The sequence below is a fragment of the Chelonia mydas genome, chromosome 1 (assembly GCF_015237465.2).
Source record: "Chelonia mydas isolate rCheMyd1 chromosome 1, rCheMyd1.pri.v2, whole genome shotgun sequence".
Lineage (NCBI taxonomy): Eukaryota > Metazoa > Chordata > Testudines > Cheloniidae > Chelonia > Chelonia mydas.
This window is the reverse complement of record NC_057849.1, coordinates 54,901,949-54,916,107: the sequence shown is the minus strand read 5'-3', so window position 1 is coordinate 54,916,107 and position 14,159 is coordinate 54,901,949. Positions and strand designations below refer to the sequence as shown.

Genomic DNA, 14,159 nt, shown 5'->3' with positions numbered 1-14,159 from the left:
ACATTATAGCGGCACCACAGCACACTTTTGTAGCACTTCAGTGTGTAGACACTCGCTATAGCAACAGGTGGGATTCCTCCATCCCTGTAGTTAGTCCCCCTCACCAAGCGGCGGTAAGGCCAATGGAAGAATTCGATTGTGTGGATTTTTCACACCCCTGATATAGCTGTGTCAATGCCACCCCTAAGTATCTGCATAAGGCTTTTCAGGATCGAGGCCTATATAGACAAACACCACAAACTGGACAGAAAGTGCACTGGGATGGCCGAAGAGCAGATATATACAGTGCATAGATTTACAGAAACAAATCAGAGAGAGGATGACAGCATTTTTACAGATGTGTATTAGCAGTGAAGGGCTTACATAATGATAACTTGTAATAATGCATCCAAAGCGATTCAAAATCATCTTAGATGGCAAGGTGACAGGAACCATAAAAGAAGATAGGTCCTTGGCACGTGGACCCTTATTTTGCACTGTTATGCATGTGTATGGACCCCTGTGTGCCCACAAGCCCCATTGACTTCAATAGGACTTCATGCAGGTGGAGGGGTCTGCCTGCATGCATCACATTACAGGACTGGGGCCTTATAGAGCACCACATTTTCAAACTGCTGTGCCATATTAATTAACGAATCCTATAATAAGCCAATAGTTTAGAAGAAGGCCCCAACTGAATGTGATAGGTATGAATTTATTGCAATCATTATTGACTTAGGACAAGATCCTGGAAGTACCCATGTGCTTAGTTTTCCTGACATGTTCACCCTCATTAAAGCCAGTGGCAGCTGGATCAGGTCCTTAAGCAATAGTGATTTCCAGGCTGGGCATTTCCTGGCCCATTTCTGTCCAACTGGAATAGCTGAGGGGTGAAAACTGCTAGCCCTTTACCTAGGCCCTCATGCTGCAAAGGTTTATGCATATACACAGTTTTATCCAGGTGACTATAATCCCTCCAAAGGAGCCTTTACATTGAAAAGACTTCAAAGGGCTAGTTGTGTAAATAAGGTTTCATGAGTGTTTGCGGGAGCAGGGTCCTGCTAGAGCCTGGAACTGTTGTTATAAATGAACTGTGACACCTTTAAGATGGGAAGGGACACAGCACTCATTGGCACTGTACTAAGCGCGCTGAGATCCAAGTATGACGAATGCGATGCACGAACTACTCATTCTTCTGCTAAAAGAAAAGGAGTACTTGTGGCACCTTAGAGACTAACCAATTTATCTGAGCATAAGCTTTCGTGAGCTACAGCTCACTTCATCGGATGCATACTGTGGAAAGTGTAGAAGATCTTTTATACACACAAAGCATGAAAAAATACCTCCCCCACCCCACTCTCCTGCTGGCAATAGCTTATCTAAACTGACCACTCTCCTCACAATGTGCATGATAATCAAGTTGGGCCATTTCCAGCACAAATCCAGGTTTTCTCACCCAGTATGCATCCGATGAAGTGAGCTGTAGCTCAGGAAAGCTTATGCTCAAATAAATTGGTTAGTCTCTAAAGTGCCACAAGTCCTCCTTTTCTTTTTGCGAATACAGACTAACAGGGCTGTTACTCTGAAACCTGCCATTCTTCTGCTCTGAGGGGTCAGGGACCTGCCTGTTGCCACGCGGCCACGGTGCTCCCTTCAAGGAGACGTCTGTGCTGCCCGAGTGGCCGCTCAGCTCCTGCCTGGGATTGCAACCGGCCAGCACTTCGCCGACCTCCCCTGAGCCGCCGGCAGGGCGTGAGCAGCAATGATGGGGATCAGGTGTGGAGCTGGAGCGGGTGGCTTTGCCCCCCGCAGTACAAGGATCAATCAGCGCCGCCTGCTCCCCGCGGTAATGCCATAAAGCCGCGAGGGCGAAGCCGCTGCTGCTGAGCTGCACTAAAGGGACAGAGCTGGAGCGACAGTCGGGAGGAACTTTTTTTTTTTTTTTTTAAAGCGTAGGAAGTTTAAACACAAACCCGCCCTGCTGAGTCTGCAAAGCGCGGAGAGGGCCAGGGAGGGGAGCCTGTGCCTGAGCTAAACTTTGAGCCAGTCACAAGACTTCCCAGCTCTCTGGCCGCGGGGTAGGGGGAGTCGGGTTCCTCGCCTGAGTCGCCCCGGGAGCCAGCTGCACAGAGCCCCGCCTGCAGAGGACCGGTAAGGGGGACACGTGCGGGAGAGGGGCTTCCCCAGAGCCAGCAGGCGCAAGAGGCTTTGAGCCCCTGGCCCCCAGCGGCCTTGGGGGGAGGTGAGACGCCGTCTGATGGAGACAATCAAAACGATTTCCTCTTGGGTTCTTCCTGACCCAGCCTGCTGCTGCGGGAGTTAATGATCTGCAGCCGCCGCAGATGTGCCTGCCGCGGGATCTGCGTGTGTGGCGAAACCCGCATTCCTCCCCTTGCTACGTGCATCACTTCCTCCGTTCTCTGCTCTCTTGGCTTGTCTAGTGTCCCAGGCACACAGCTGTGGCGCTACAGACACAAACTGCTGCCTGCCTGCTCTGGGGCTGCAGGATGTCAATGAGCTGTGCAGGGCGGCCCTGGGGCTCCTTTCATTCCCGCTGGGGATGGAGTAGGCCCCTGGTATAGTGAGAATTTGGGGAATGTGCTGATTGATTTAAAATCTTCTTTGACATCTTTCCTCTCTCGTTCTTGACTGGGAGGAATGGAGAACTAACCCCTAAATCTCTTCCAGAGCGCTTGTCTTATCTGCGCTTCTGTTGATGCATCGCCCAAGCATTACACTCTCCTGGTTAGGCCAGCTTCTGTGAAGTAACACACATGGCTCACGTCAATAAATAGCTGATGTGCTGGACTCTGGGCTTCCAGTAACCAAATCCGAATCCCATTTGCAAGTGAGGGAAGAGACCGCTAGGCTCTCTCACATGGGCAGTACATTTCCCTTGCTAATGTGTCAGACACAAGGCACAGCATTGTTAGCCCACACAAATGTCACGATCTTTATTACAGTCTAGGAAAGAGACTACATTGCATTGGGGGAGGGATAGCTCAGTGGTTTGAGCATTGGCCTGCTTGGGGCAAAATTTGGGGATTGGCCCTGCTTTGAGCAGGGGGTTGGACTAGATGACCTCCTGAGGTCCCTTCCAACCCTGATATTCTATGAAGGGAGGGTTGAGAGGAGACGCGCACTTGCTTAAGAAGCTAAACAGCGCTGTAGTTCAAGCAGACTAAAACCATCCCACCAACATTGCCTGGTGCTGCTTAAACTTTCTAAAATGGACTCTTCCTTCTATACCGAAATCTCACCGACCTTGATTTGCTTTACACCCCTTTTGCATTGGGCACCTCTGACTGCCCAATAGTTTGACCAGTGAAGCGAGGGAAAGTACTCCAGTTGTGTTGAAGTAGCTATTAATCTTCCTATGCCCTCATTAACTCCTGGATCTATCTCCTTTTCTCTTTCTTCCAAGGCCAGCTTGTCTGTCCCCATCCATTCTCATTTGCCAAAGTTGTGCTGTGTGGTCTGAAGTAGTGACAAAGGGTGCAATCCAGGAAGGGGCTTAGGAGCCTGTCCCATTTTTAGGCCCCACTGTGATCCACAAAACTTCTGCTTGTGTAGGTGCCTATATTTTTACCTTTCGCTAGGTGCACTGCAGTCTCTCTTTAGGCACCTGTCTCCTGCCTGATCATGCCTGAGCGATCTACAAACTGGAGAAGGCAGATGTACAGCCACCTAGGTTGTGTCTGGGGCCTGATCTAGTAGGTGTGCTCAGAGGCCACCTACCAGATCAGACCCCTCAGAAAAGTTCATACAAAACAGCTGGTGGTGGGAAGGAAAAGGAGGCAGAGGAGAAGAGCCTTCTTTTTTAACTTTTGGCATAGGATACTCCCCTAGGCTATAGGAGATTCTGATGTGGGGCTCTCGCTATCTCTCCTACTGAAGGTGTTCCACTGTAATTAAATAATTAATATTTCATTATTCAATTAGGCCAGTGAAAGTGAGTGACTGTGTCCCAGAAGTTGAGGCAGTGACCTGAAAGGTGGCAGGTGCCTGGTCTAATCCCTTTCCCTTCAGGAGGAGAGGGAACTTAACCGGGGATCTCCCATATCGTGGGTGAGTCCCCCTATGCACTAGGCTCAAGGTTGTAAGGGAGGCCTGCTGTTGCTGTTTCAGGCTCCGCATGCATATCTTCCCCTGGTGCCTGTCTCTGTGAGGGGGGTGTGGCTTAACACATTGGCTAGCTTAGGTGGCTCCCCACCTAGCGTGCTGGTTTTGTGGATCACAGTCTCTGGTACTAATCTCTCCCCATTCGTTGTATAGGAAATTAAGTGCCTAACTCAGGCTTTATGGATCAGTGTTGTTCCTGTGATTGGTGGCTGGTTTTTTTTTTTTTTTTTTTTTTTCTTTTTCCCCCTAGGCACCTAAAAGCTAGGGGCCATGATGCTCAGCATCACAATGGCTAAGTCCCTTTGTGGATCTGGGCCAAAGTCCTCACAGTGGTCCACTTTGAAACTACATCTCCATTCCCTTGAAATACAAATACTCAATTTAATATTGCTTTAAACATGCTCTGAAGTAGCTCCACACTTCATAGATATTAACATCATTAATGGAAAACATGGTCTCTAGTTTTCTTAGGTTGTACTTGGGCAGTAGTCCATGATGGGTTTAAGGAGTAAACCAGAAATTCTAATATAAATTGGGTGCTTTTGGAATATATTTGACCTTTATTTTTAGGATTTCTGGGTCACTTTGAGATGAGAAACACTTAAGTCTGTACTAGCTTTTTCCATGCTCTATATCTGGGATAGTCAACCTGTGGTGGAGCCATATGCAGCTCTTCAGAAGTTAATATGTGGCTCCTTGTATAGGCACCAACTTTCCAGTGTGCTGGGGGGGGCTCACTGCTCAACCCCTGGCTCTGCCACAGGCCCAGCCCCCACTCCACCCCTTCCTGCCCCCTCCCCTGAGCCCGCCGTGTCCTCACTCCTTGCCCAGAGCCTCCTGCATGCCACAAAACAGCTGATCAGGAGGTACGGGGAGGGAGAGGAGCAATTGGCGGAGCTGCTGGTGGGGTGGGAGAAGCTGGGAGCGGGTGGTGGGAGCTGCTGGGGGGGGCTGCTGACATATTACTGTGGCTGTTTGGCAATGTATATTGGTAAATTCTGGCTCCTTCTCAGGCTCAGGTTGGCCACCCCTGCATTATATGGTTTAAAGGAAAAGATGGATAAAACATCTGCCATTTGGGGTAGATACAAGCCCGATGGAATGCTTTAAAATTACTTAACTTTGGAATACAGCAGAACCTCAGTTACAAACACCAGAGTTATGAACTGATTGGCTAACCACATCTCATTTGGAACATGAAGTACAGTACACAATCAGGCAGCACAGACAACAAAAAGCAAGCACAGTACTGTGTTTAAATCTAAACTTTACTAAAGATTTTTTTTTTAAATGACAAGGCAAGGAAACTTTCTGTGCTTGTTTCGCTTAAATTAAGATGGCTAAAAGCAGCATTTTTCTTCTGCATAGTAAAGTTTCGAAGCTGTATTAAGTCAGTGTTCACTTGTGAACTTTTCAAAGAACAACCGTAATGTTTTGTTCAGGGTTACGAACAACCTCCATTCCCGAGGTGCTCATAACACTGAGGTTCTACTGTATTAGACCCCGGTTCAGCAAGGTATTTGTGCGTGTAGGTAACTCTCTAAGCACATCAGGGGAGGTACTCATGCTTAGTTAGGCAGGCGCTGAGTACTTTCTGAATTAGGGTTGTAAACCTATGTAAATTCAGGAATGAAGTAGGAGCTTTTTCTGAATGTTTAGATTAATTAACCTTGTATGTGAAACTCCTCTAATGGATACTAGTGCATATCTGCTGTACTACTTCAAATGTCTTAATCTAAAACATTTTGAAGAAATAACCTGTTTTCCTTTTACTAGATGCATTCTCTTTAAGAGCAACAGAACTAGAAAGAGCAAAAATGACAACTGTGAGATATGAACAGGGGTCGGAACTGCCAGAAGCTGATGGGTGAGTAGTCCACCAGAAACGTAACCAGTAGTAATTACAGAACTTAATAACAGTGTATAACCTCTTGTCTCTCCATTTTAGGGTTTTCTTAATGCTCATCAATATGGTATGTAAGCACTTCCAGGTGGAAATAAGTTTGTATTTGAAATCTCTGAATTTAAGGGGAGGCTGCTGCAGTTATATATACAGTATATAATTTTACTATACAAAGTGTGTGTTTTCATGAGGAGTAGAGTGGGAAGTTTGGGGAAAACATACTTAAAATTGCCAATTTACATAACACATAGAATCATAGAACTGGAAGGGACCTCAAGAGGTCATCTAGTCCAGTCTCCTGCACTCGTGGCAGGACTAAGTATTATAAGAAGTATAGAAGTACATAAAGATTTAAGAATCAGAACTGAAGGGTATTCATATGAGTATAAGAAGAGATTCTGTTGGGAAGGATATAGTATAGCAAGATCCCCATGCCTGTCACAGACTAATTCCATCTTAGGTGGCTTTCTTGCATTTGTCTAGCTACTGAACCAAAAAACTATGGAGAAATTAAGTCTATTGGATGTGAAAAGACTAAACTCTCATCCAGTAACACTGATGCCATCTACTAAAGCTATGATAGCAGTTGATCTGGAATTTCTACTTTACTGCATAGTAAATTAGGACGGGCAGCCAGCTTAACTCTGAACTTCCGTGCTTCAGTACATTGGAGATGGTTTTGCTCCTTAGCCTTCCATTCCCAAAGATGTTCCTATCCCTGATGGAGTTTAAACAAAACTGTAAAGGGAGCTTTTCAGAAGCAGCCAGTTCTACTTCAACTTTTAAGAGTTGCTCTGTAGGCTAGAACAAGGCCCATTGTGGGACCAGTGAAAAGGTTGCTTCCACTACACTTGTAAATACATGGGAAGATTATATGCTCTCTTGCGTACCTGTGGCACCATAGCCCTGATTTTAGCAAAGCATTAAACCTTGGAGGGGATCCACAAAAAGACTTGGGTGTTGCAACTTCTAGGTGCCTAGAAAATCACAAGAACAGCACTGCAATCTACAAAGCTGAGTTAGGCACCTAGGCTCTCTATACAATGTGGTGGAGATGATCCACAACAGCCAGCATGCTAAGCATGGAGCTTCCTAAGCTAGCCAATGGGGAAATGCGGCTGAAGGGTGTGTGAAGCCTTGCCTTTCTTGAGATAGATACCTATCTCTACTTAGGTTTCAGAGTGGTAGCTGTGTTCGTCTGTATCAGCAAAAACAACAAGGAGTCCTTGTGGTACCTTAGAGACTAACACCATTTATTTGGGCATAAGCTTTCGTTGGCTAAAACCCACTTCATTAGATGCATCTGATGAAATGGGTTATATCCCACAAAAGCTTATGCCCAAATAAATTGTTAGTCTCTAAGGTGCCACAAGGACTGCTCGTTCCATCTCTGCTTAGTGATGGATGAACAGGAACCAGCCACCTGAGGAGCATTTCTTTTGGGAATGAGTTAGGTGCTTGCCTGGCTCCGCACAGAACAGTGGATTTGGAGCAGGGAGGAGGTGGTGCAGCTGCCACTCAACATTGTAATGTTTAGCCCAGTGGTTAGGGCACCCACCTGGGATGTGGGTGACCCCAGGTTCAGTCCCACCTCTCTGCCAGAAAGGGAGAGGACTTGAATGGTGTCTCCCATCTCTCACGACTGTGCTCTAACCACTAATCAGTCTCTCCTGTTGAAGGGGTTCCAGTGTGTGGAAATAGTCACTGGGCAAGAGGGTGTGGCAATGACTCCACAATCCAGTGGTTGGGGCATCTGTCTGGGATGTAGGAGACCCTGGGTCCAGGCCCCCTACTCAGTCACTTTCATTATTTATCCATTATTGAAGAGCTTCAACAGGAGAGATGCAGGAGCCCCACATCAGAATATCCCATAGTTCAGAGGTTAGAGCACTTTGACCCTTTTGGGGTTACCCAGAGGAGCCTTGTCTGTGCCCTTGGGGGTGGGGGGGGGAACTTGCTCAACACTACCAGCAACACCAGTGCCCCACTCTGGGCTCTGCAAGGCCTGCTGTTTCCATCTACAAGCTAGCAACTTGCATGCCCCAGCACTTAAGCTCCCTCTGTGAGTCCTTTGGGGCCTAGCCAAGAGACCCTAAAGCTAAAAACCCAGTCCCTGGAAAAATCATGGAGCAGGTCCTCAAGGAATCAATTCTGAAGCACTTAGAGGAGAGGAAAGTGATAAGGAACAGTCAGCATGGATTCACCAAGGGCAAGTCATGCCTGACTAATCTAATTGCCTTCTATGACAAGATAACTGGCTCTGTGGATGAGGGGAAAGCGGTGGACATGTTGTTCCTTGACTTTAGCAAAGCTTTTGACACGGTCTCCCACAGTATTCTTGCCAGCAAGTTAAAGAAGTATGGGCTGGATGAATGGACTATAAGGTGGATAGAAAGCTGACTAGATTGTCGGGCTCAACGGGTAGTGATCAATGGCTCCATGTCTAGTTGGCAGCCGGTATCAAGTGGAGTGCCCCAAGGGTCGGTCCTGTGGCCAGTTTTGTTCAATATCTTCATAAATGATCTGGAGGATGGTGTGGATTGCACCCTCAGCAAGTTTGCAGATGACCCTAAACTGGGAGGAGAGGTAGATATGCTGGAGGGTAGGAATAGGATACAGAGGGCCCTAGACAAATTGGAGGATTGGGCCAAAAGAAATCTGAAGTTCAACAAGGACAAGTGCAGAGTCCTGCACTTAGGACGGAAGAATCCCATGCCCCGCTACAGACTAGAGACCAAATGGCTCGGCAGCAGTTCTGCAGAAAAGGACCTAGGGGTTACAGTGGTCGAGAAGCTGGATATGAGGCAACAGTGTGCCCTTGTTGCCAAGAAGGCCAATGGCATTTTGGGACGTATAAGTAGGGGCATTGCCAGCAGATCGAGGGATGTGATCGTTCCCCTCTATTCGACACTGGTGAGGCCTCATCTGGAGTACTGTGTCCAGTTTTGGGCCCCACGCTACAAGAAGGATGTGGAAAAATTGGAAAACATCCAGTGGAGGGCAACAAAAATGATTAGGGGACTGGAACACATGACTTATGAGGAGAGGCTGAGCAAACTGGGATTGTTTAGTCTGTGGAAGAGAAGAATGAGGGGGGATTTGATAGCTGCTTTCAACTACCTGAAAGGGGGTTCCAAAGAGGATGGATCTAGACTGTTCTCAGTGGCAGCTGATGACAGAACAAGGAGTAATGGTCTCAAGTTGCAGTGGGGGAGATTTAGGTTGGATATTAGGAAAAACTTTTTCACTAGGAGGGTGATGAAACACTGGACTACGTTACCTAGGGAGGTGGTGGAATCTCCTTCCTTAGATATTTTTAAGGTCAGGCTTGACAAAGCCCTGGCTGGGATGATTTAGTTGGGGATTGGTCCTGCTTTGAGCAGGGGGTTGGACTAGATGACCTCCTGAGGTCCCTTCCAACCCTGATATTCTATGATTCTAAATCTATATGGCAATAGTTAACTCCCAGTGTTCTGCTTTGGCTCCAGGGACAGATCCCTCCAACCTGTCTCTACATCCCACTCGAGTGCCCAGTCCCTCAACTTCTGGACCCTCACAATGCACACAGATTGGCTGCCTCTGTGGAAGCAGTGCCCCTCGTTCACTAGCTTCACCTCAGTTCAACACTGTCCTTAGCACGCAGCACTTAGTTGTGTTTTATAATAAAACTAAATAGAAGTTTATTTGACAAAGCTTAAGATAAAAGTTTCAAATAGAAGCAAGTGTAAGGACTGGAAACATATGGTTACAGATAAGGCAAACATAAAAGGCACTCTAGAGCCTATACTAACTAATTAATAAGGTATTTCTCACCCACCGTCAATCCATACAGCACTTCTCCAGTCGAGAGAGCTGGGATACATCTTTCATGTGTAGGGTGACCAGACATCCCGATATTAAGTTTTTTCTTTGTCTTATATAAGCAACTATATTTCCTCCCTGCATCCCCTTTTCTCCCTCCCCCCATATGCTCTTTTCTCCAATTTTGCAGTTCCAGACTGTCTCATTTAATAACAAGGGTGTTTTGTTACCTTCAGTTCACCCCAATGGTTCCTTCCTTCACGGTCTTTCTCTTGGGCTCTTTTGTGCTGTGTAAAGGCCAATGCCCGCACCTTGTCTAGACATCCCACAATAACCATGACAAACTGTGTTAATAGCTTTTGGCAGAGACCCCATGTAGCCTCCCTCTCACTTTGTTGAAATATTGCGAAGATGGTGATCACAGGGGAAACACACCAGTCTAGGCAAGTCCCTGAGCACACCTACCAGATTGGGCCCCGCACATGAGTTAGGTAGGTAAATGCCTGTATTCTCTGGCTTGGTTTGTAAGTCGCTCTGTGGTTTAGGCAGGAGGTAGGCACCTGGATGCCTGGAGTGAGGCAGCTGGGCACATGCTCAGAGGCAGAAACATACGTTCCTGAGAGACTTTTACTGCAAAACTTTAGGTGCTGAGCAAGTTTATGCATCTATAGGGTTCAGCAGGAGTTTTGTGGATCCAAAACTGGGATTTAGGTGCCTACATCTGGAGCTTAGGCACCTAAGTGCCTTTGTGGATCTTGAGCTATGCATATGCTTAAGTAGGGTGATCAGGTGTCCAGTTTTGGACCAGGACACCTGGTGGAAAAGAAATCCTGACAGCTCCAGTCCGCATCGCTGACCAGGCTGTTGAATGTCCAGTTTGTGGCACCACAGCAGGGCTGGCAGGCTCACTTCTAGTGCCGTGCAGCTCCTGAATCCAGAAGCAGCTGGCATGTTCAGCTCCTAGCTTTAGGGGCTGCTGGGGGGTGGATGGGGGTCTATGCTGCCCTGCCTGTGGGCGCAGCTCCCATTGGCTGGGTCAGGGCAGGGGAGGAACTAGTCTGTGAGAGCTCAGCAGGCAGCTGTTGAGGGCTTGTGTGGCCTGCACCTCTCCTACTGCTGCCCGGTCCTCTTCTCCTTGTGCTTCTCATGTGGCTGGGCTTGAGCTGTGGCATGTGTCCTGCTGCGAACCGCAGGCTGTTGCCCTGTTGCTGGCACCCAGGAGTTGGAGGTATGTGTATTCCCATCTCAGATTGCTGGGAATGGGGCTGCACCCGCATCATTGCATCCCTCCATGTCCCAATCCCCCTGCACCCCCATCCTTGCATCCCTCCCCCATCCCATCTTGCCCCCACACCTACTCATCCCAGCCCTGTACTCCTTACAGTGCTCTCCCATCCTTCCTCTTCTCCTCCCAAAGCTGCTACCCCCACCCCCTGAACCCCATTCACCTCCATACACGACTGCACTTCCATTATGTCCCTGTACACCCCTGTATCCCCCACATCCTCATGCACTTGTAGCCTTCTGCATCCCCCTGCATCCCCATCTGCCTCACATACCTCCTAACCCTCACCCTGCTCTTGTCCTTGGCCTTTTTCCCTCCCCATCCTCTCTCCTCCACCCCATCCCCCATCTTTCCCTTCCAGCCCATCCAGAAAGGGAGAATTTAGGCAGCCCCTGGAAAAGTGTATGAAAGTCTCTGCATAGGCAAGTGTGCATGTGTGCATTGTATGCATGTAAGAGACTGTGCCTTTGTGTAGGAAGGTGGGTGTATTGCTGTATGTGTGTATACCTTTGTGTGAATAACATTTGCAGCCTAACTCTGACTTGTATTCCTTTTGCTGGCTTGCACGCACACAAATTGAGGACATGAAATGTATGTATTCATTTCATAAGCCTTTAAAAGAAAAGGGAACTGGGAGCTGCGGGGGGCCGTGCTTGCGGACGGTCAACATAAACAAAATGCCTCGCAGCCTGCCAGTGGATTACCCTGATGGGCTGCATGACAAAGGTTGCCAGCCCCTGTTCTACAGATTATTTTATAGGTATCTGGACAGGTGTGCATTTCTGCAGTTGTGCTCTGGATTTGTATTTGGGAGTGGGCCTTTAATGGACCCATTGCAGCTTTGATAGTGATAATGTGTGGTCCTACTTCCACACACCATTACAATAGCTTTAGTGAACAAAAACCACGGAGCGATTAAGAAAAACGGGAAGAGGGAAGGGAAAGAATCATGAAAACCTTTGAAATTTTTTTAAAAATTTTTTATAATTACCCTTGACTATTTTGCTGCCAGCTCTAGCATCCTATAACCAATAAAACCTGAACATAGCAGAAGACATCTGTCAAAGCAATAAATATGCCTGCTTGGGCCTTGCAGTGAAAATGAGCATGTGAGAGGGTGAGGGAGAGGGGATGGTGGGGGAGGGGGGGGTTTGGGGAAAGGGTGAGGCAGTGGGTGGGGCAAGGGTGTTCAGTTTTCTGGGGTTAGAAAGTTGGCAACCCTATGCTTAATCAACTTGATTTGGGACCTACATAAAAAGGGCATGTAGCAAGATTAATGGCCTACCAGAGGTATCTTGTCACAGTATTAGACAATATTTTTTTAAAACTTTGTCCATCCTTTGCTGTGATATTTAAGCATATGACATATATGTAAATGTATAGGCACAAGACATGCATCGAACTTTCCACAATGGGATGCAAACAGCCCCTATACCAACTTTAAATTAACAGCACAAATGCTCATAAATGGAAAACTCTAAACAATTTTAAACCCCCACAAATAAAACTAAATTACCTATTCCTGACTGGATACTAAATTGTATGATAGCCAAAGACATTTTTGACTGTAGTTGAATGTGTTCTGATTGTCAGCTCTTTCATGTCTATTTTACTGCCATTTTCCCATTAATAAAATGGTGGTAACTTAAACAGTATTGCTAACCCCTTAGATCTTAATCCATCCTGTGCTTTGCTGCACATTGGGCTACCCACATTTGCCATCCTTGCCTATCAACTGCCTGTTCCTCCAAATCTTCCCATTTCACGCTGAGGTGCTAGGAGTCCAGAAATCATGACCCTGAAGAAGAGCTCTGTGTAAGCTCAAAAGCTCTCTATCACCAACAGAAGTTGGTGCGAAAATATCTTTTATTGGACCCACCTTGTCTCTTAAATCAAACTTTTAAATAAATTGGAGGGTTTTTTGCCTTTGTCTTTTGATCATTGAGGTTCACATCTTCAGTCTTCACAACTGTGAGGGCTACAAAGTACTTAAAATAAATGCTGAGACTGTTTAATGACATGATGCAGGAACTGGGGCTTTGAGAACAGTGCCACAAACAGCTAGACTTGTAATAAAATCATAGGCGTTGGAAAAACTGCTTAAACAAAACAGATACTTGGATCTGGGTCTAGCCAGAAAGGATTAAGTCAGTTTAAGGTAGTGCACTAACTCCAATGAATTAACAGCAAACACTCCAAAAATATGTTTGCTGCAACACATTGTGTGTTTATACACTACAAATGTAAACATGATTGGTGGCTGTTTTTTTAAAATGCTGCATTCCAGGCAACGCTGCTGCAAAGCACCCTGGTCTGACAACTTACTATACAAAGATGTAGAGTTAAGCAGAGCTTGAAAATTGCATGACTGTATTATACAATGGCAAAACTGGGTTCTGCATAAAGTTATGCATTTCTTAACCTTTGAAATTCCTGACTTGAGCATTAAATGTTAAGGCTATTCTGTCTTTGTGTGTCTGTTTTATTAAAGTTTCTGTTCAGAAGGAAGTAATAAAATGGACCATTCAGAAAAGATCTTTAGGGAGGTTAAAAAGTACTACTCTAGCACTAGTTTGATTAGTGCTCTTCCTGTCTTTCCCTTTCCTGTTTTGGTATCCTGTTCTGCACAGAAACGTTTCTGTGCTACAATTTTTCTGATGCAAGTGCTCATGCACTTTCCACAGTTCCTTCCTGTAACAAGAACTAGGCATTTTGACTGGATGAAATAGTTCTGCATCTAGGCAATGCCAACGCTTTCTGAGCATGTACTCTGTACTAAAATGGTTCTAAACTGGTTCCTGGATTGCTTGCAAATGCATATTCTCCAGGAAGCTTAAAAACATTAATTTGAATTCACTTTATGGAGTCTGTTTGGAATGCTACTTCTGAAGATTAATGGTGGCTTCCCTTTTCTGTGAGGCATTAATAATCTAGTGTTATAAGTAATATGAGCAGCTGCAACAATGTATAGTGAGTTATCACTTAATATCTCCATAACACTAATTACTATGTAAAGTGTTAAAATAGTGATACATTAGAAAACTGTGTGGATGTTGTAGTGCCCTTTCT

At 46.3% G+C, this 14,159-nt stretch overlaps 1 protein-coding gene across 10 annotated transcripts in view; it reads left to right on the top strand.

Moving 5' to 3' along the window:
- Positions 1 to 1,717: 1,717 nt before the first annotated feature.
- Positions 1,718 to 14,159, top strand: part of LOC102936385 (phosphatidylinositol 3,4,5-trisphosphate 3-phosphatase TPTE2) — a 42,117-nt gene continuing 29,675 nt past the window's right edge. For 2 of the 10 annotated variants that reach the window (XM_043532409.1, XM_043532401.1), the window contains exons 1-2: positions 1,845 to 2,130; positions 5,878 to 5,968. In XM_043532409.1, coding sequence (XP_043388344.1) covers positions 5,919 to 5,968 — 50 coding nt within the window. In that variant the 5' untranslated portion in view covers positions 1,845 to 2,130; positions 5,878 to 5,918. Of the gene's footprint in view, positions 2,222 to 3,920; positions 4,048 to 5,877; positions 5,969 to 14,159 lie in introns of those variants that run through there. The other 8 variants (XM_007068055.4, XM_027830223.3, XM_043532433.1 and 5 more) reach the window with 8 other exon arrangements.